At 42.0% G+C, this 22,340-nt stretch overlaps 1 protein-coding gene across 1 annotated transcript in view; it reads left to right on the forward strand.

Moving 5' to 3' along the window:
• Nucleotides 1-16,751, forward strand: part of fat2 (FAT atypical cadherin 2) — a 197,388-nt gene extending 180,637 nt beyond the window's left edge. Inside the window, exon 29 of the mRNA XM_034690510.1 lies at nt 15,230-16,751. Coding sequence (XP_034546401.1) covers nt 15,230-15,729 — 500 coding nt within the window. The 3' untranslated portion in view covers nt 15,730-16,751. The remainder of the gene's footprint in view (nt 1-15,229) is intronic.
• Nucleotides 16,752-22,340: the final 5,589 nt, after the last annotated feature.

The following is a 22,340-nucleotide window of genomic DNA, read 5'->3' on the forward strand; positions in this document are numbered from 1 at the left end:
TTAATGATAATGATAATCTACCAGCAACACTGTCTGCAAAATCACTCGGGGAAAATGTCAACCGCTGTGAATGAAAAAATGTCAATGAGCTGTAAACTAATTCACTCCGGCACGAAGCCACAGAGAGAAATACAAAAGGTCAGAGCGGGCCGAACGATTCAGTCACTCAAGGTCATCGTAAACAAGCACTTAATTGTCATGCAGCGTGGTGCATCATGGGAAACCCGGGACTGCCTGTAGAGTGGTCCGTCGACACGGCTCGCTGATTAAACTGGGGAAGATGAAACATTCATAGAGGAGGCCGATTGGATGTGATAACATCGGGAAATAACAAAGTGATTTCTCTGTTTCATCTCTCGCCGTGGCTTCATTTTCCACTTCCTCTTACTGCGGCTGCTCCTCCTCACCCCCCTCTCTTTTCTCTCCTCTATGACTTTGTCTATATGCTTGACTACCTGTTCTTAAGTCTGCAATACTGTCCTTCATTCACTCGCATTTTAAGGACCTTCCTCCTGTGCCCTTCTTTTAGTCTCCCTCTCTTACACCCTCAAAATGACGCCCTTATTTTGCACCCTGCAAGAATCCCTTAAACAAATGGATTTGTTGCACCTTTACTGAGATAATTCCCCCTAAAGAGACATTGGTAAATAGATAAATCAATAAATAGAAATATGAAGATTACTGTAAAATAACTCTAAATTCAGCCAAACATTCAGTTCTCAATCTTTCACATCACACCTGACTCCTGTGACGTGCCTCACGTGTACACGCTGTGAGGAACCTGCACTCTCACTTTGTCTACCTCTTTCATAAACACCATTTAACAATGCAGAGTTTTAAATATGTGCAGCTCATCCTGGCTGATTGCTGATGCAGATGCTAATATATGCACATATTTTCTTCCACTTAATTTTGGAGCTCTCCTCTCCTGAAGGGAAATGAACACATTATTGTTATCGCCCGAGGGCAGGAAGTTAATGCAATGCTTTACAAAATGTACACATGCACTAAGTTGAATCAGGACAGTAAAGGAGTTTAAGTTACATGAAAAACATCCCAGATTTAATTACATGAGGAGGAATCTTTATTTATTCTTCATCTGATCGAAAAATCATTCTCAGAAGCAGCCCAGGGACAAACAAAGAAGAGCCAGTCATATAAACATGATACACTGTACCTGACTAGAATTCTTTTTTTAAAGGCATAACAAGTTCATGTTTGTCAAGTTCAACCACAGTCATGAATATCTCAGGCAGAACGTCTTCAGCCAGATGTGTCTGCCTCCAAGATATTTAACATTTATATTGAATTTCAAGTCGAAATTTCAAATGCAACCTTCAGCGTCCTCTGTTTTCATACAGAGCCGTGACTCGATCAATGCATCGACAGAACATGATTGCGACACACCCCTCTTTATACACTTGTATCAGGGATGCATGACAGCATTAGCATGTGATTGGTATCTGCAGTTAAAGGCGTTAGAAATGTAGAACCTGCATCGTGATCATGTGATGCAAGTCATTGACCAGTCTGATGATCTAATGTTGCTCATCCTCGCTATATAATTCCTGCAAGTCTGTGACTTATAACGCCTGAAGTTCCCACATGCATTCAGAGTGATGTCTCAGCTGCTGTGGCTCAACTGAAGGTTGGGCGTTCAATCCTAGGTCCTGTCGTCCACATGCAAAAAATGCACGCTTTAGCAAGAGCTACATCTTCACCACAGTGGGTGATGGTGCTCCTGGGAAATGTAGTCTTCATCCTAGAAAGCACTACCAAATTCATTCAAAGGGGGCGCCGAATCAACACAACATGAAAAGTCCTCAGACTGCCTTTATGTCCATTCAACCAGTGTTAATTTCGTTAATGAGAATTATGACCATAAATGTTCATCATGTCGAAAACGAGACTATGACGAGCTTAAGTGCATCACTGATGATAAAAACTTTAGTGGCCGGACATTCAGAATCCATGTTTCCCCGTGTGCTGTGCGTCTTTAAAGATGGCGTGATGACTTCCTGTGACAGGCTGAGTTATGATGTGAGGGGCTCAGTGTTAGCTTGGTCTCTACCTGCAGCAGGTGTGCTTTATGAACCAGCTCTCCTCACCTCCATGCATCTGTCTCATCTTCATTGAGGATTTTTACCCCCCGGTGTGCGTTAGTGACAAAGACACAACCGGGGGGACGTCTGTTTAATATTTGAGGTTTGACGTTGTTGCCGCCATCACCTCAAAAAGCTCTGCATCTACAGCTTGATTTAATCCAGTTTGGTGATACATCAGACACATTCAGTAAGTTTGGATCAACTCCTTGTTGAAAGATGCAGATGCATTTCAGAGTGCTGTGAACTGACTGTCTGTCCAGTGCGCCTGTCACTGCAGGTGCATTCAGGGACCGTCGTAAAAGTGCAACACAGCCCTTTCATGGCATTTTTCTGTGAATCAAGGGAATCAAAATACAGTCACAGTGGCAACACCAAGAATGTTTTCTTTTCATTTTTTAGCAGGGACAGGCTGAATTATTTAACTTCAGATATAACTGAAGCAAAAGTGTTAAAAGAGTGAAATGTTGACGATTTTAACACTTGGTATAACCCTGATACTGATATCTGATCGACTACATGAATTATTTAAAGAGTGAAAATGTTCTGGCAAAAATCAAAGACTAAAATGTTTTGAGTTCTCGTCAAATAAAACTATAAAGGGCTGAAAAGACTAAAGTGTGAATTAAACTAACAGGCATTTTCGTCTAAAGACTAAGACTAAATCTAAAATAGCTGCCAAAATGAACACTGCATTCAACCTGGATGTTTTTGCAACACATGCAGTTTCTGTGTGCTCATTTTTCTAATGAACCAAGCCCTTAAAAGAACACCTGTGAACAGGTGACATTCATTATGTTAACTAATTTGATTTCAACAAGCTTGTGTAATCAGCAAGTTAGATCAGGATTATTTACATATTCTTGAATGAGGTTTTTCCAGAACCTTTTAAGTTTCCTCTCCTGATGTTGCTCTCCATCTTTCACTTCCTGCTCTCCCTTGTTCTCCAGCTTTCTCTCGTCATTTATCCCTCCTTCTAAACCTCAGTGGTCGTTTGTCCTGCTCTCCCTCCTTCCATCACACTCACTTTATTTGTGCTCCTCCTTTGTTCCTCTGTCTCTCTTTCTTCCTCTTCTTCTTGCCCCTCCCTCTCCCTCTCTCTCTCCCTCTCCCTCTCTCTCTCTCTCTCTCTCTCTCTCTCTCTCTCTCTCTCTCTCTCTCTCTCTCTCTCTCTCTCTCTTTGTGCAGGCAGGATTTGTATTTTCATGTTACAGATCAATATCCTGCACTGCTATGTTCTTAAGACAGATGAAGAGAGGCAGATGAGACATTCGTCATGCCATCGCTCCCCAGGCAACGCGCGCCTGGCAGGTCATTCATCTGCTTGACCTTATCACGGAGGATAAAGGACACGTTCCTGTAGTTCTTCACTTGTTATCCGTCTCGTTGTCGAAGGCGACAGCAGCTGAATCCTCTACACTTTGCTTTTTGTGATCCTGGTCGTATATCTGACATTTTCCCTGAGCAGATAAGTTGATCCTCTGGGTCTAAGGTGACTGGAATAGGTTAAAAACTCTGGGCTAAAGATAGCATCTCCGATTAAACGCAGGCTGAAAAACAGATTCAATACGGCCTTCATCTTCTATCACTTTTACTTTTATTGAACTGGTGATGAAGCATCCAGTCATAGCGCCCCATCAAGCTGTCAGCCATCAAGAGGAAATTTATAGGGATCAAATGCAAGGATGGTAAAATGATATGGTGCTTCAGGGGGAAACGATAAAGGCTAAAGAGAATGTCCGAGCTCAAATCCAGGTTTTGGTTTCGTTTCAAAGGAGAAACCATTAGTTCACTTTTACACTGAGACTGTCAACGATGGAATAACAAGAGCTTTATTTACACTGTGTACTAAAGTCCTGTCCAAGCCTGGGCAGGCTCACTGTCAAGACTTGGTGTCAGTATTAATGCTCAGTCAATGTTCATAAACTTAACCAGGCCTCATAATCGGGGGTAAAACAATATTGAAATAAAAAATGAAATAAAAAAAAATAAAAAAAATAATAAATCAAAATCAAAAAATAAATGTAATAAATAAATAAATGAATAAATGAACAAATGAATAAATAAATAAATAAATAAATAAATAAATAAATAAATAAATGAATAAATAAATAAATAAATAAATAAATAAATAAATAAATGAATAAATAAATAAATAAATAAATAAATAAATACATAAATACATAAATACATAAATAAATAAATAAATAAATAAATAAATAAATAAATGAATGAATGAATACATAAATACATAAATACATAAATAAATAAATAAATAAATAAATAAATAAATAAATAAATAAATATGATATAAAATAATTAATATGTACAGAGCCTGTACTTGGTAACAAATTAGTATTTTGTTAGTGTGAGCTCATGGTCAATGGTGGAAAACTCTTGACTTGTACAACTGCAGGATGTATTATTAAAAAGTTACAAACTTTGACAGTAAACAGATAAAAAACTATCACCTGTTAATGTTCTATATCTACATATCCTATAAATATTGGTGCTTTACATCTAGGTTGAGAGGTTTTTAAAGCAGCTAAAGCCACAATGAACGGTCTCTGGCTGGAGATGATTTACAATAACTAATTCATGGTTAGGATCTGTGTCTCTAATGTCACCAGATGGGCTCTGTAGATAAGTTACTAACTGCGATTGGAGGACTTTGACTCTCAGGCACACCACGAAACGAGTTAGCATCTTACTTTTAAATCAAGAGTTGACTTCACATCTGAGGAGATATAAATGACATGTGGCGTTCCCCAAGGCTCCATCCTAGGGCCTCTTCTGTTTTACATCTACATGCTTCCACTAGCTCAGATTATAGAAAGTTATAACATAAGTTTCCATAACTACGCAGACGACTCACTGATATACATTACAATGTCACAAGAGGACCATGGCCCCATGCAGGCTCTGTTTAAACGTACTGAACAAGCCAATTGTACCACTTTGTTAAACAAAGACAAATCTCAGGTAGTTGTTCTGTGTTTTTTAGAAGTGGAGGTGTGATTAAGAGTCTGTGCATAATTTCAGTTACTGCTGGATTACTGTCACCGTGTCTTTACAGGTCTCCCTAAAATCAGTCAGACAGCTGCAGGTGATTCAGAACGTTCCTTAACTGCCTTTACACAGGAGGTTTTATTAACCCCGAGGTGGTCGCAAGGACTGTAACACCCAGAGAAAATACTCAAATATCTAACCTCACCACTGTAAAAATTCACCACCTTCATTTTTGTTTGAGGCGCTATGTGACTAAGGGTTCTTTGCCATAGTGATAGATTATAGGTGTGATATTTTTTCCAGCTAGTTTATTTAACCTTTATTTAACCAGGTGAGTTAATTGAGAACCAATTCTCATTTGCAATAACGACCTGGGCGAGGAGGCAACACAGGTGGCATGACAATAAATAAAAGACAAAACAAGAAACAGAGAGGACATACAGAGAAACCTAGAGACAGAACAATACAATACAAAAATATGACAGCAGTGAACAACTTAAAAGCAATTTAAAAGCAAGTGCAGTGATGTTGAGTTATGGGGTGTATTAGTTTTTTGAAAGTGGCGAGTGGAATGAGAGAGGTCAGCTTTAGGGATTGTTGAAGGTGATTCCAGTCATTCGCAGCGGAAAACTGGAAGGAGGTGCGACCAAAGGAGGTCCGGGCTTTGGGTGGGATGAGTTTGATAAGGCTACTTGAGCGCAGGCTACGGTTTGTGCTGTGAAGGGTTTTACCAGTGAGGGATTTGTAAATGAATAGAAACCAGTGTGTTTGTCTGCGAGAGTGGAGTGAAGGCCAGTTCAGCTGAGAGTACAGGTGACAGTGGTGAGTGGTGAATGGGGCTCCAGTGACAAAACGGATAGCAGTGTGGTAAATGACATCCAGTTTGTGAAGGAGAGTGTTGGAAGCGGACCTGTAGGCTATGTCACCGTAATCAAGAATAGGGAGGACTGTCATCTGAACCAGAAGCTGTTTAGCAGAGTGTGTGAAGGAGGATTTGTTGCGATAAAGAAAACTAATGCGGGATTTGACCTTAGTGAGTAGTGTGTTGATGTGTGCTTCAAAAGAAAGTTTGCAGTTAAGCCAGATCCCTAGGTATTTGTAACTGTCAACAAACTCAATTTCAGACCCATCCAGGGAGGAGATTTTGAGGGGGCTGTTAGGCAATGGCATGTTTTTGTTGAAAACCGTACATTTAGTTTTATTGGAATTTAAAACCAAATGGAGCCTCATGAGAGCATGTTGGACACTAAGGAAACTGGCCTGTAATGTGGACAGTGCTGTGCTCAGGGAGGAACTAGATGTATAAATAATTGTGTCATCTGCATATAGATGGATATGAGAATCACCTGCTGCAAGGGCAATGTCATTAACATAAATGTTGAACAGTGTAGGACCCAATATACTCCCTTGTGGGACACCAATAGAGAGAGGCAGGGGATCTGAAAGGAGCCCCTCCACCCTTAAGGCTGATTTATACTTCTGCGTCGCCCCTACGCAGCAGGGGCTGACGCGGACATGAGCCCCACATACTTGTGCGTCGATGTGTCCGTGTCGCGCAGCAATTCTCCTCCGATACGCCTGAGGGCAGTGTGGTCTCTCTGATAGCCGGTCGCCTGCTTCCGGTCCAGCTACGATCTCTGTTTACTTTTCCACATCGATTCAGAGCGTGTTATGTTAATCTACAGCTGATACATGTTGCTGTTTATCATACAGACATGATTACATGAAGAATAGAGAGGAGGAGATGAAATACACGGCCGATGTGTGGCCGATGTCTGGCCGATGTCCGGGATCCCGGAAGTGCTGTGAATGCGGGAAAGACAAAGCCGTCGAGCGGACCAATCACAGAGCTTGCGATCCGCGTCGGCTCTACGCGTAGTTACATTTTGGAGGAGGTGCACGTCAGCTACGTGCGTAGGCCTCTGCGTAGGTACAGGAGCTACGCGGACCTACGGCGTAGGCTACGCCGTCGATTCGACGCAGAAGTATAAATCAGCCTTTACAGACTGAAGACGATCAGAGCAGAAACTCTCAGCTCAGCTTATAAAGGACTAAAAGTGACAACACAAGTCTGACTCAGTACTGTAATATTGTCCACTTTCATGTCTGTGGTATTCAGGCCCAAGCTCCTTGGTTGCCTATAAAATGCAAATGGTTGAAAACTTTTTTCAGCAAAGACTAAAAGCTGACATGTGCAGCCAAACTGATCCGCAGTGAAAACATCCACGAGCGAACGGATGGAAGCTTCACGATCTGCCCTTTGTTCGCAATTCACAAACCCCAGCAGCAAGCCCTCGTGTTTGGAAGAGGGAAATATCATTAAGAAACCCATCCATCCATTTTCTCCAAATTCATTAACAGTTTTCTAATGTCTCTTTTTCCAGGCTGTAGGAATACCACAAAAAAACTGAGGAAAGCCTGGAGGCTCAAACTGTTGAGGGCAAATGTTTGTGAATTTAAATGCATGTTGTCTAAACTGCATGTCCCCAGTTTTTTCAAATGTTTCTGGCTCAGCAGCCAACCAAAACCAGAGTGATCCCCCATGCTGCAGGCGTAAATACATACTGTGATGAAGTTTGACACTAATGATTTTTATTTTCCCTTTTATGCACCATTTCACTGATTAATTGAAGGGAGAGGCCCAAAGGATGAAAACATTCATCACTTTGCAGGTAAAACGCAAAGACCCGAACAAACACTAACAATATATTAGCATAGCACACTGCTTTATCCCCATATCAGGCTTCCAATTACATTAAATTCCACTTTGACATAAAGTTCCCTTTAAGTGGAGCTCAGGTTGGTGTTAAAATCTTTACAAAGTAGTTCTGACTTTAATGGCAGTGTTGGAGCCTGCGGCAGGGATCCAACAGCTCTCTGCAGCTTTCAGAAAAGAGCAGCTCTCAGTCTAAACTCTCTCCATTGAACTGTGCAGAGTGGAAAATAAGTGAGAATCCTAGCTGAATGCCCCCGTGAGGAAAGGGTTAGACTTATTCAAAACTATTTCAGCACAGTGAACGTCACGTTCATCCCTCCTAATGTCCACGCCGACCCTGGCGCAGCTCCCTCTTGAGTGCATTCAGTGGAAGAGATTTGAGATAAAATCCACAGCCTTTGATATCTTTAAAAAGCCATCCAAAACTGCAGCTATACATGACTTCTTTGTCTCTGTTACTTTCAGCTGACATTGTTGTTTTTATTGTACATCTAGCCCCCAATTGTGCCACGCAAGAGGGGGGCATCAGCATGCAAAACTGTCTTCTTAAATTACCCTAAAATCTAGAAAATAAGTTATTTATAAGACACAGCAGTCTGTTTTTTTAGGGGGATCTCCATTGCATTCAGCAAAGACAGCAATGTGCAGTTTCTGTGCAGTTGTGTAGCTCTCTCTAGCACCATCTGTTTCTGCGATAGGGAGTTTGCAAACCCGCTAGCTCCCAGTTTGAGTAACTGTAGGCTGAGCTCAACTACCAGACTTCACATCAGTGCTCCACAGATTTTATTTCAATAATAGCTATACTACCGATTTCTTTAAAGCTATGGTTGGTAGCCACAGAAAACTTCTATGAATTTGAATGTAGCATTTCCTCAGGACTCAGTCTAACCCCTCCCCCCGTCCCCTCGGAGCTCCTCCAAAACAACGCCCCCGCTCACATGCACGAGCGCCGCTGATCAGCGACCATATGATCGTGACTGATTCCAAACTGGTCCTCAGCACATCGTTTGTGTTTTGCACTACGTCAACTCAACACCAAAACATTCTCATAGTGAAAGTTAAAAACACAAACAAACAGGAAATGTACGCTTTGCAGGACGGGATCTGATTGGTTTCATCATTTGGCTCCTGATGGCAGGGATTCGTTGGTGTTTTCCCAGGTTTACTCCGGCTGTAGATAGCAGCTTTTTTTGGCTCTTCTTTAAGAACACATTATGTATTGATCACCATCAGGACATAAAGATCATTTTAACCAGTATAACAAAAAGTGTGTCTAAATCTGACTACCAACCCCAGCTTTAAGTGCATAATTAGGACCTAATAAGGGAGAAAAGCTGTTAAAAGTTGCACCACCTGCCTGGTCCACATCCCCATTCATCCAGCATGCTTTGTGCAGAGAAGCATCCGCTTGGAGTAAGCATCAAATATTGGCAAATTCATGTTTGGTTGTGTGCTGTGCATCAAGGGAGGCAGCTGCATTGGCGGACTTGACGGTGCATTTCTGCTGCAAAGCTTTAACCAGTACAACAATACCTACTGGATAAAGCCCGGTTCATACTTATGTCTTCACACTACGCAGCAGTGGTCGACGCAGGCGTGAGAACGGCCTACTTGTCCGTGTCACACTGCTTGAGGGCAGAGTGATCTCTCATGTCGCCTGTTTCCTGCCCTGCTACATTTTCTGTTCGACATAACATGTCAATTTACAGCTGATACATGTCGCTGTTTATCATACAGCAATGATTACGACAGAGAGGAGATGTCAGAGGAGATAAAATGCACGGCCGGTGTGCAGCTTTATTAGTGCAGAAAATACAGGAAACACAATGCCATGCAGTGGACCAATCACAGGAGTTGCAGGGGCTTCGATGCGTAGTTGCATCTGCATTGAAAAAGAACTCTGCAGACCTACGGCGCAGGCTACAGCGTTGATTCGCTGCAGACGTATAAACCAGACTTTAGACTCTAAGATACCTGCCTGTCCATTTTTTACCAATCTCTCAAACTTATCTCTCCTGGACCAAGACATGGATAAGAGCTGCAGTTACCTCCACACACAATATAGTGTATTTAAAAGGAAGTATGGTGAAGCACTTCCTCTAAATATGAACATTTAGGAAGCACGCAGGTGTATTCATTGATGAAAACATAATCCAGGTGCCGCACGGTCTCAGTCACGACTTGATGCGTCACATGAGCAGATACAAAGGAACGATTACAGCAAAGTCCGACTCACTGAATGTGCTCAAACTTCATATGGAAATGACATCGTGCAGAATAGATCTGAAGGAGGACTAAACCAGCCCTTAAAGTTTCAGCTCTTCTCCCATTCACTGATTTGATCCGCGACTTTGTCCTCTGTTCTTCAGGCATGAATAAAAACGCCCTTGTGCTCAGAGTTTACTGAACTGTGCAAAGTGTAGAGATATTAAAAGCAAAGATTCTGCGTCTGAGCTGAACGCGGAGCCCCCTTTTTATATCCATTAAATCAACAGGAAGAGGATTTAAAGATGCTGTCAGGGTTCATTTTTACAACCTGTGAACACCTTTTTCATCCCTTTCAAGCTATTTATTCTAAATGCCTTCCCTCTTGTGTCCTCCGGTCTCTCTTTTGACCTCTATCTCTGACTCACAAACTCTTAATCACTCGCTCCATCTTTCACTGTCTGTCTCTCTGCTCTTTTATTCCTCTCCTGCCTCCTTCTCCCGCTAATCTTTCGTCTGTTGTCGTTCTCACCTGTTCGTCCCCTCACTCACCTCTCTTCATTTTGTCTTCTTTAATCTTTCCCTCCACCATCTGTCTCTCGGCTTTATTTTCTCTCACTCCCTCAAAGTAGCTCTCCCTTGTTTGGAGTCTCTCTTTGTAACTTCCTCTGCCACTTTGTGTCATTTTGTGTGTGTGTGTGTGTGTGTGTCACGGCGCGAGCAGCTGGGAGTCTGCTTAGTATTCTCGGTTACTCATGTGACAGCAGGCGGCTTTTTTAATGTCGTTGTGTTTGAACAAACTGTATGATGCCTCTGCCTTGTTAGCTTGAGATTTGGGGGGATGAATGGCAGGAATTTAAAGTGGTAATCCTCAAGAATACTCATTTTGGTGTCAGAATTTTTGATTCTGATCGCTGCAGGGACTTCCCTGTCAGTCAAACCCCAGCTCCTGAGCTTCAGCTTTCCCTTTCTATGAAATATATTTCCAGAATTTGCATTTCTTCACTGTCCTTGTTGTTGACATTGAACAACAATCTGATCATAGTTAATGTAGATTTTCAAGAGCTTTCTGGGGCTGGATATCTTTTTAGACACCCCGAGGACCTTCCATATGTGGATCAAAAGAAATGTGCTCAATGGGCTGAACAAGAGTTAATCTGAAGTTACAAACTGGCAAAACTATCCGTCTGACAGTGAAGATACAACCAAACTTTCAACTGTACAGGAAGCAGGAGACGGATTAGATCAGTGGTGCTCAACCTGTCGATCGTGATCGACCTGTCGATGGAAAAACCTTGTCCCCCATCTAATAACGTGGCATCATTCGCTCATTTGTTCCAAACATATCCTTATACACCTGAACACATCACAGAAAGAAACAAACCTAACTTCAACACCTCATAGTTTAGCTATTGGCTACCTGTTGCACTAGGTCGGCACTATGGGTACGTTGCCTGGGTACTCAGAGTCCTCAGAGGACTGTTCTTTTGTTAAAGTAGTGCGAATGAAACTACCGATAAGCTAACCACCAATTCATGTAAAAATAAGTGACAAGGAGAGTTTCTTAAAAGCTTTGTGGCCATCTTCAGTGACTTTAAAGATGACATATCATGCAAAATGGACTTTTTAATGGTTCTCTCCCTGAAATATGTGTCCCTGTCTACAAACCCCCTGAAAATGAATAGAATCCATTCTGCCCCTGTTCTGATTTCTCCACCTTTCTGTAAATGTGTGCTGAAACCAACAGTTTTAGTTTTCAGTGGTTTTCATACGTCACAACGCCATCCGGTCTGTAACAGGAAGTCAGAGCTCGGAGCTTGTTCAGCCCATAGACTGTATAAAATACAACTCAACCCCTCCTCCGTTTTTCATTCCCTGCACATGTGTGCTAACAAGGAGCTTAGGGGGGAGGCATGCTAGTTGTAGGCTGTCTTAATAAACACAAAGGTCGGTTTTACTCCCCACGTCTGCAGATTTGAAGATCTAGTGGATGATTTTTATCTTTCATGGATAAGTGCTAGCGCTAGTTAGCATAGCCACATAGCTACATGTTGGTAGCTGTGTACCAAGACACACGTCGACATGCTGACAAATAAAACAACAAGAAACACTAAATATGTGACCAATGGTTCAGAAAGGTCCTGCTGCAGGCGCTTCTCCGTCAGGATCAGATTCTGGATCAGATTCAGAGGGTTGAAGTAACGCGGGTCTGTGAGCAGCCGTGTATATTCAGCCAACATGTAAACATTAGATCAACGTGCTGGACAGCCGAGGGCACATCCACTTCCTGAGAGGGCGTGGTCAGAGAGCTCATTCTTATTTAAAGGCACGGACACAGAAAACAGCCTGTTCTGAGCAGGGCTGAAAAAGAGGGGTTTACAGGCAGACCAAAATCTGATTTCAAAGTGTTTTTTTGAGCAATAAACTTTAAAGACATGTTTTGTGGACCTCTTAGACCAATATATGTTGATGAAAAAGAGCATAATATGTCCCCTTTAAGTTAGATTGCATGCAATGTAAAAAAAAAAGTCAAATGTCTTTGTTAGAGAAACACGTCTCACACTTTAAGATCACAACCATCACTCTGTCACTCACAACTGTTTTGTTTCAGTGTGTTTGTGTGTCAAGAAGTTTCAGTGTGAACGTTTTCTTTCTCTCCCTGACGCGTTGAACAATGCTGATTTAGACCATTTACGCTTGTGATGATCACACAGACACACAGACACACTGTGGGTCTCTCTCTCTGAAAAGAAGAACTGAAGTATGACTCACTGCAAGGTCGTCAACAAGCTTTGTCAGTCAACAAAGAGACGCTCGTCTTCCCACCCTCTCTCTTTTCTGCTCCACCGAATGAAAAGAATTTTAAAAGTCTGCTGGTTTTACTTTTGTATCAGCACAGAGATGATTTTTCATCAGAGAAGTAGTTCAATGATGCAGAGATGAGCTTCAGGGAAACATCTAAATGATCTCTTCAGTTATCTCTGTATTATTTTAATGTCAGCTGATTTACTTCCGTTGATCCAAAGATTCAGTTTGTTCTACATCTGCAGTCGTCAGCGCCTGATCTGGATCAATCCCCCCCGTCTTGAGTGTTAATACAGAGACTTAAGGGTATGGAGTTTTCTGTCCACACGCCCTCCTCCTCCTGTCCCACTAATCAAACCCACACCATTTTAAATCTACAGGGGAGGATTTAATATGCAAATATGCAAAGCTTGTTTAAAACCACTTGCTCAAATCCTCCGTGCACACCCAGCGCAGAAACATCCACCCCACTGCTATTAATATTTATCCTTCACAGACAATAAGAGTCGAGTTTGTTCAGTCTAAGAGCTGCTCTGACTCTCTGTCAGCTTTTCAGAACTCAGTGGTAAACATAGAGAGAGAGACTGATCAGACATTTATATCCAATTTCTGCAGGAACTACTTTTTGATGAAGCACTGAACTCGATTGCTTGCACTCGTTTATAATAATCTCAGAGTTTTCATAAGCTGACTTCAAACTGCCAGATTTTAATTTGTTTAAAGCCCACTAATTCCCATCTTTTAAAGTCTTTTAAGTCACTTTATAGCCGACTGAGATCTTGGTTGTTCCGGACCAGGACATTTAAAACCTCATATTTGTTGTTTATCCCAACAGCTTCTTCTTTCACCCTCCTGGAGACACAGTTAATCAGAATTAGGGACGTGCATGGGTTAAACAGAATGTTATAATTATGTTTGCATGCACTTTTAAGTCAGGCTATAGTTAAAGCTCAATTTGGCAATTAATTGGACTACCATCCTCGTCCCAGTTAAAAAAGCACAAGGCGAAAATCAACTTATTGACAAAGTATGTCCACCAACGCTACAGTAGGTGGCGATATGCCCCCTTTTAGCTACTACACTACCTTCTCCCGGTTGACCTACATTATCTCCCACCAAAACAATCGACCAACAAGTTAGCAAGAGGTAAGCGCAGGACCCTGAGCCAAATACTGTATTACACAGTCAAAATTCTCCTGTGTTCATCATATTCAACAGCGCTGGTTCATCTGAAGACCCAGAAAGACAAATTTAGTCACTCCAAATTGTATTGTATAGCTTCTGAAAACAAAACTGAGAGACCGTTAGAACCTTTCTGATTCAAAAAGTAAGTTAGAAGCTTCATTTATGCTTCTTGTTTAATACATTTGTTAGAGAACTGCCATTAGCTTTGTTTTTAAAGTTATATTTTTGTGCTTTTTGCCTTTATTTGATAGGACAGCTGAAGAGAGACAGGAAATGTGGGGAGAGAGTGGGGGAAGACATGCAGGAAATGGTTGCGGCTGGGAATTGAACTGGCAACCCTTGCAACGAGGACTGTAGCCTCTGTATCTGGGGTGCTAAGACCGCTAGGCCACCAGCGCCCCGCTTTGTCTTGTTTTTATGTTTATAAATTACTTAATTCATTTTTCAGTAAAGACTGAAAAAAACAGTGAAAACATGGTCAAATGTACAGCTCTTTACCTGTCTCCACGATCAATAGCTTTGTCTTGTTTACTTCCTCTGTTGAGGTTTGGTTCACTGCCCGGCTTCCTCCTACATGTTTCTGCTGTTTGACCCCCGGTTAAAGCCTTGCATGTGAATGTGGAGCATGCACAGAATGCTTAGGCCAGTTTGGGTTTCATTCAGGTGTTTATAGTAAATGCAAGAAAAAAATGATGCACAACCAAAATTGGACTTCCGTCGGACTAACATGCAGCCAACAACCACTAGCCATGAAAGTAACTCCAGTTAATGGCTACACTGCCACACTGCCATAGGGTTCAGATGCCCAGATGTAATCCAGCATCGGAGACAGAGGGCTGGTGGTGCTACTTCTGCTAATGGTAGCCACATTTGGTGAACCAGTTTGACATATTTTACCCGGCAATAATGAGATCCTATGTATAGCTATGTTGTTCCCTGAGTGTTTCTAACCTCTGGATTTGCAAGGGATGTCCTTAATTTTCATTATCATCCATAAAATGTCCAAAAAGGCTTCTTAAAAAGTTGTTTTTTTATCCAATCACTAGTGAAAATTCCAAATCTACTCAGTTTGCAATGCTAGGAATACAAGGAGCAACATTTTACACATGAGGAGCTGGATCAGGCAGAAGCTTGGTCAGTTAGTGGATATAAGGAGCTTTTTGGGATTTATGATTCCTAATTTTTAATCTCTGTTTCCTCTCCACAGTCTATCCTGCAGACCCTGATTACTACGGCCGCCCAGTGGCTCAGGAGTTCCCCCAGTTTGACATCGTAGAGGACACCTACTCCACCTCCACCATGGACTCTCGGAGGAACTCTCGATTCGGAGGCTTCCCGTTCCCCTTGGAACGCGTTGACCGCCGCGCCCCTCTACCGCCCTGCTACAGCAACCAGAACCTGGACGACTTCCTGGGTCCTGACGGCCTCCCTCTACCCACTTCCCAGTGCCCCAACGAGTACACCGCCATCAGCTACTACCCCACCAAGCAGGCACGGAGCCTGGACAACGTCTCAGGGGGCTACAAGAGACTCAGCATGCGTCTGAGCGTGGCTATGCCTTCGTACGCAGAGCAGCCCAGCACGCCGCCGCCAACGTCAAACCCCGCGCAGCCTCAGACGAGACCAGCGGGGCAGAACCCGAGGAGCTACGACGGGTCGAGCATGGTGGAGAGCGATTACGGGAGCTGTGAGGAGGTGATGTTCTGAGAAGGAGTTTGGTCTGACGTCTTGCATCCTTATGTGGAAATTTGTGTCTTTCACAGCGATGACTCACTTTTAGTTTGATGAGGACGTCCCAGCACTCCACTGGAAGGCAGCTTTGTGAACACTGAGACTCTTTTGAATCTAATGAAAGATCTGAGAGCAGCATGTGAAACAACAGCTCAAGAGTCTTTTATTTGTTTGACTTTTTAAAGAAGGGCATTGTCTCCATGCCCGCTCAAGACGGTGTTAATTCAGGACCTCCATCCTGTTACCTCTGAGTAAGAAGTTCAACAGGAGTTCATGTCTCTGTCTCAGACGCCACAGAGAGCACTGGTTAACGAGGTTGACGTGTGAAATCACAAACGGTGTTACTGACTCGACTGTGACCTGTTTCAAAGTCTAAAAAGATTCAAAGGCGTCTTGTAGAGAATGTGACTCACTAAAGGATTCAAAGAAACATGCCCAGACGACTGTGAAGCAAAACTGTATCTCCTACATTTCACTTCCCACACTCGCCTAACAAGCCAACGCGGCTAACAACATCAGTTACAGCTCTGACAAACAGTGATAATGGTTTGTTTACTATGCACTGTATGACTTTATTAAAAGTGAGGCCAGCTGCAGTTGCCATGGCTGTGGCTGGCGTGACATTCAGACGGCGACGCTCATTCAGAAGAAAATGCCTTCCCGATGAAGCCCCGATAAAAGATGCTTCGATGACGACTGTTGCATTGTGTGAAAGGTAAATCACTGCCGGGGTTTATTATCATATCCACATTCTGCTGTGTGTTTGTGTTCATATTAAATTTACTCTCATAAAAAAAACAGCTGCAGGAGAAACACAGCTTTAAAAAGAAAAAAAAAAAGTGTCAAACACTGGCCCGCTATTTCAAATCAGAGACGTATTAAAAGTGACACATTTCATGCAGGGTAAACATTTCACTGAAGTCTTTAACCTGCTTACTGTTGCTGTTGTTTATTGTTACTGTCAGTTCAAATGAAGGGGGCTGGATCCTCGTGAAAAATAACAAGAAAGCCATAAATAAAAAAAAAGCAAGGTGTTGTTGGATGTGAAATAGATGTTTTTTAACTTTTAGTGTTACTGATAAACACTGATGCTGTCACTGTAAATTCTGTACATTCGGACTTTGTAAGCATCTCCTCGTGAACTTGATAACAGTGTTTTTTTCCTGCTCGGTGTTTGTGATCGAGTTCAGCTCTGCGGGGGTTGCTGACCTTGATAATGAAAGGGAACTCTTAATGTGGGGGAGTTCTTGCAGCAGTGAAGAAATGTCTACTCAGCCATTTTAAATGGTGTAAATATGCGAGAATCAGATGAAAGAGAAGCTTGTTTTGGTCAAGAGCTGCATGTGCAGAATGCAGCATATTAAACAGTGAATGTGTTAGAGTCCTTGTTTAACCTGAGGAGCAGTGATTAGAGCATTTATATATAATTTCAGACACACCAATGGAGAGCGGCAGATGATGTCATGTCAGAAGTCTCATGTTTGAGTTGGGACTAGTTTGGGGATTATTCCCTTGAAAAAAAAAAGAGAGGGAAAGTTTGTTATTAGTCTAGAGCCACATGCAGGATGGCAGCAGCAACATTGAGCCCCCCAATTCATGATTGCTATCTCCAATCTCTACAAATGTCCTTATATTTCTTGCTTATATGACACCACTGGCCCGACCATTTCACTACATGGGCCCCTGAAATCACCCCAACGTCTTCCCCATTATGTCTGAATTTTTGAGCTGTAACTTCGCACCAATTCTCACAATTTTTAAGCTTCTCAGAGAGCTTCTTTTTCTAAATGCATAACTTTGTCATTGTCAACCACCTCTCATGAGACCCCCATGATCTCTGCAGTAATGCTCTGCAACATGTGCAATATTCTGTGAAATCCAATCCAAGAGTCACATTTAAAATACAGTAAATTAAAAGACAAACAGAGACCACCATGAACTCATCATGCTGTATTAAAAGCCAGGGAGTAAATAGGAGTTTTAAGACGTGATCTGATGCATCTGATCAGCAGACCTCAGTGCTGAAAGGATTATTGTAGTGGCATCTTTTAACAAAAACCTTCTGGGCCACTTCTGCAGGACGTGATATTTCTGAAGGATGCCGTATTAAATTTAACAAACTGAGAATTCATTAAAAATATCGACAAACAAAAATCACTTCTCTAGTCGCTATTAACTTCCACTAAAGCGACAAAACTATAAAAACAAAGAAAAGATGTTGCTCCTTGTCCTGCTCAGATTAAAGCGCACATGCTCAGTTGCTCCCATTTAGCAGCACCAATTACCTGCAGCATGACAATTAAAGGAACACCCATGCAAATTACTCTTTGGCTCTAACAATTATTGTCAACAATAGTTTTCTGCATAATTATAAGTTCTGTTAGAAGCTTAAAAAACATGCATGTTAAAGGAAATAGAAAAAGACACCTAATATCTGTGATAGGCCCATATCTTGACGCGAACATCAGCTGTGAGGCTCTAATCTGTCATTCTTGTACTCTATAATTAAATTCAGATTAATTGAAAGTCTTGTAAAATTCTGTGATTTCTCAGCTTTTCACAAGTCGCCAGAGAACCCCTCAGTGGAAGCCGTGGATTGTCCTTCATAGGAAATTAAACTAGAACTATGAATTTGAGATAAACCATAAAGCTGCAGAACGCCGCCTGCATTATTCATAAGTGAACACGGTTAGCGTAATGGAAACAGATGTTTCAATTTGGCCACTCAGCAGTCTATCCTTCAGTCTGCATTCAGACATGAAGCTCAGCCCTTCTGTGGCTGTAACAACTGATATCAGCACACAATTATACTGTTCAAACAACACAAAGACCTCCATCAGGTCGTTTGTGGATTCCAGCGCAGTCAGACGGGCCCAACAGATCAGATCTGTAAAAAGACAAATCGGATTTGCTGCTGCTGTTTGGACAGTCTGCGTTTTTGAATGTGTGCACAGAGTTCACTTCTGCTGCCTCTGTGTAAACGTGTCGGGGATGCAGATGATGATTGTAATATCAAAGCGAGTATCGAGTGAGTTTTTACACCACTCTGCAAGGCTGGGGGGGATAAACAAAACATTAGGACACTGTTTACAAGAAAAAGGTGTTTCTGCTAACATGAAGGTGTTAGCGGGCTGCATGTTGATTCAAACAGGGTGGGACTGATTCGAAAAATGTATCAATGCATCTCATACTCAACGTCCTGACAGCCAGTTCTCTCCCATCTGGCACCGTCAGTGTGCACACACTGGAAGTATCTGCAGTCTTTGCAGGCTGCAGCTGAGCTTTGGCACTATTTTTGACAAGAGAGGGAAGAGAAACCAGAGTGAGGAAGCATAAGTCAAGATGCATTAGGACTTGCATGGCTTCCACTGTACGGCGTTTTGCAGATTTTAATCATTGCTCACCTCCACTCAGGCAAAAAGTTGCTTCTCTGAAATGAGGAGTCAAAAATAGCTTGAAGCAAAGTTTGCAATCACAACAAACAAGAATATAGAATAAAGCAAGCAGCAATGCATGACCAATAATCCTAGAAATGTCATTAAAAGAATGCTTTGGGGATATTTGCTTGCAGGTTGTAGTAGAGATGAATTGAAAGCTGCACCGTAACGACAAAAACAAAGATTAACAAACAATTTAAAAGCAAATCCATGAAAATATTTAAAATATTGGTGCTCAAAAGTTTCAAAAAGGAATGCAATTTATTACTTATAGGCATGCTATGAAGCTCAGCTACGCACATCACAGAGCTACTCATGTATAAACCAAAGCACCAAAGCTGATTCTGACTTTCTAATATTCCTCTGGCAGGAAACAAAAAAAGCAAAATTACCAAAAATGTGACTAAATCACTCAAAATGTTCAAATCATCCCCAAAGTTTCACAGAGCCTCTCCCATTATTTGGAGATTTATTGGATTATGATTTGCTGCGTCAGAGACAACTTTTCAGATAATGAAAAAGGCTCAAAGCAATAAACTTTAATAAGTAGCAATCACTAAATGTCACAGAAGACATCGGCATTTACATTTTCTAAAACGCTTCTGCAGTCAATATCCTGGATGAATCATGTGGGCCGTAATGAGAGTTGTTGAAAGTTTGACAGTGTTTCTGCCGTCAGTCCAAGCATGAACTCCAGGGAGCATTCAGCTGAATGTACAACAGCAGCCTGATTCAGATGAGGCTGGGTTAGGACGATGTAAACAGTTCATGTATGTACAGTGTGTGTTCATGTCTGGTGGCTTTAATGTGACTGTTAACATTTTTAAGTCCCCTGTATAGAAATCCTTTATAATGTACCTGTATAGTGTTGTAAAAACAGTATCAGTGTGTTGTTGTAAGTTTGTGCAGAATGTGACTTCACCTGAATGTAAGTTAGCGTCGTTTTGTTGTCCTCCATAAAGTTTATTTTTGTATCAATGTGGGCCGCCCCATGTTTTGCTCTGTTGTTTCTCTGTGAGAGATTTTATTAAGATGCCGTCTGTCTGTCTTTTTTTTTTTTGGTTTTCAATATTGTAAAGAGAATAAGAATAAAGATATTATCTTCTATGAACACTGATTGATTCAGGATGTCAGACTTCTTGCTTTGCATGTTCTCAGCTGTGTCAAAACAGGTTTAAAAAAAAAAAAAAAAAAAAAAAAAGAAGATGTCAGAGAGTTTCATCACCGTCTGGGAATAAAAAAAAAAGTGAAGAAGCTCTGAGCTGTCTCCAGACAGGATTAGTGTTATCAGAGGAAATCAAGGCTAAATTGAATTTGCTCATGAGCGTCGGTGACGTCAGACACCCAGACAGTAAAATTACACCGGGGGTTCGTCTTAAACGCATCAAGTGAGAAATCAACAGGCCGAAACAGTCAGCCTGATAAATCAGCGTTTTACAAGAGGTAGATCAGAGGGTGAAGACGGAGAGCAGCACTCCACGTTCTACAGAACAGTTCTGCATCTGAACGTCTAATCATGAAAGCATGTTTTATTAAAGGTGACATATCACGCTTTTTTCATCAACATATATTGGTCTAAGAAGTCCTAAAAAACATGTCTCTAAAGTTTATGCTCATAAAAACACTTTGAAATCAGATTTTGGTCTGCCTGAAAAGCCCTCTTCTTCAGCCCTCCTCAGAACAGTCTGTTTTCTCTCTGACCACGCCCCCTCAGGAAGTGGATGGATGCTTACATGTTGGCTGAATAGAAACACTGCTTACAGACTGCGTTACTTCAACCCTCTGAATCTGATCCAGAATCTGATCCTGACGGAGAGGCGCCTGCAGCAGGACCTTTCTGAACCATTGGTCACAGATTTAGTGTTTCTTGTTGTTTTATTTGTCAGTATGTCGACGTGTGTCTTGGTACACAGCTACCAACATGTAGCGATGTGGCTATGCTAACTAGCGCTAGCACTTTTCCATGATAAATAAAAATCATCCACTAGATCTTCAAATCTGCAGACGTGTGGAGTAAAACCGACTCTGCCAGAAAGGCAGCAGGACCTTTCTGAACCATTGGTCACAGATTCTGTGTTTCTTGTTTTTTTATTTGTCAGTATGTCGACGTGTGTCTTGGTACACAGCTACGAACATGTAGCTATGTGGCTATGCTAACTAGCGCTAGCACTTTTCCATGACAAATAAAAATCTTCAAATCTGCAGACTTGGGGAGTGAAACAGACCTTTGTGTTTATTAAGACAGCCTACAACTAGCATGCCTCCCTCCTAAGCTCCTTGTTAGCACACACGCGTGTGCAGGGAATGAAAAACGGAGGAGGGGTTGAGTTGTATTTTATACAGTGTATGGGTTGAACAAGCTCCGAGCTCTGACTTCCTGTTACAGACCGGATGGCGTTGTGACGTATGAAAAACACTGAAAACTGAAACGGCTGAAACTGAAACATATTTCAGGTAGAGAACCATTGAAAAGTCCATTTTGCATGATATGTCACCTTTAAGTGGTGAGTTTAGATCTGACTTAAAGCTGGGGTTAAATCGTCTTTTCAGTCAAATGTTGCAACACTCCTCCACCCCAGTCCAGCTCCAGCTCATCTTGCATCCTTCACCAGAGTCTTGACTCCATTAGGGGGGCTATCCTATCCTGCTCTCGGCCTCACTACCTCTTTTGAGTACAATCTAGTCTAATCACGAAACACTTGCACATTTCTCCTAACCTCTAAACCCGTCAAATAAATGAATGTTCCCTCATACGTTCTCTATACTCTTCTTCTCTCGTAATGAAGTCTCTCCGGACTCAAACTGCACACGACGTGACGCTCACCTCCTTTCCCCGGTGCAGTATGACGCTCACCTGTCTGTTTGTTGGAGAGAAACGTCAAACTAGTGCAAACATGCACGTCTCTGAGGACAAGAGGGAAATCTGAATAACAGAACGACGACAGCAACGTTGGCCTTACTCCACAGGGAACAAAACACTGGATGAGAGCGTGATGATGCAGAGATGCAGAGGTTCTTTGTTTGAGGTAGTTTCTTCAGTGATTAGCAGCACTTATTGTTCTACTTTAAGCATCCGAACCCAGAGATGAATGCGTTTGCTCTTTTGTTATTGTTCGCTGAAGAAAGCTGGGACAACAGAGCTGTTCTGCT

The sequence above is a fragment of the Notolabrus celidotus genome, chromosome 8 (assembly GCF_009762535.1).
Source record: "Notolabrus celidotus isolate fNotCel1 chromosome 8, fNotCel1.pri, whole genome shotgun sequence".
In the NCBI taxonomy this organism is placed as follows: Eukaryota; Metazoa; Chordata; class Actinopteri; order Labriformes; family Labridae; genus Notolabrus; species Notolabrus celidotus.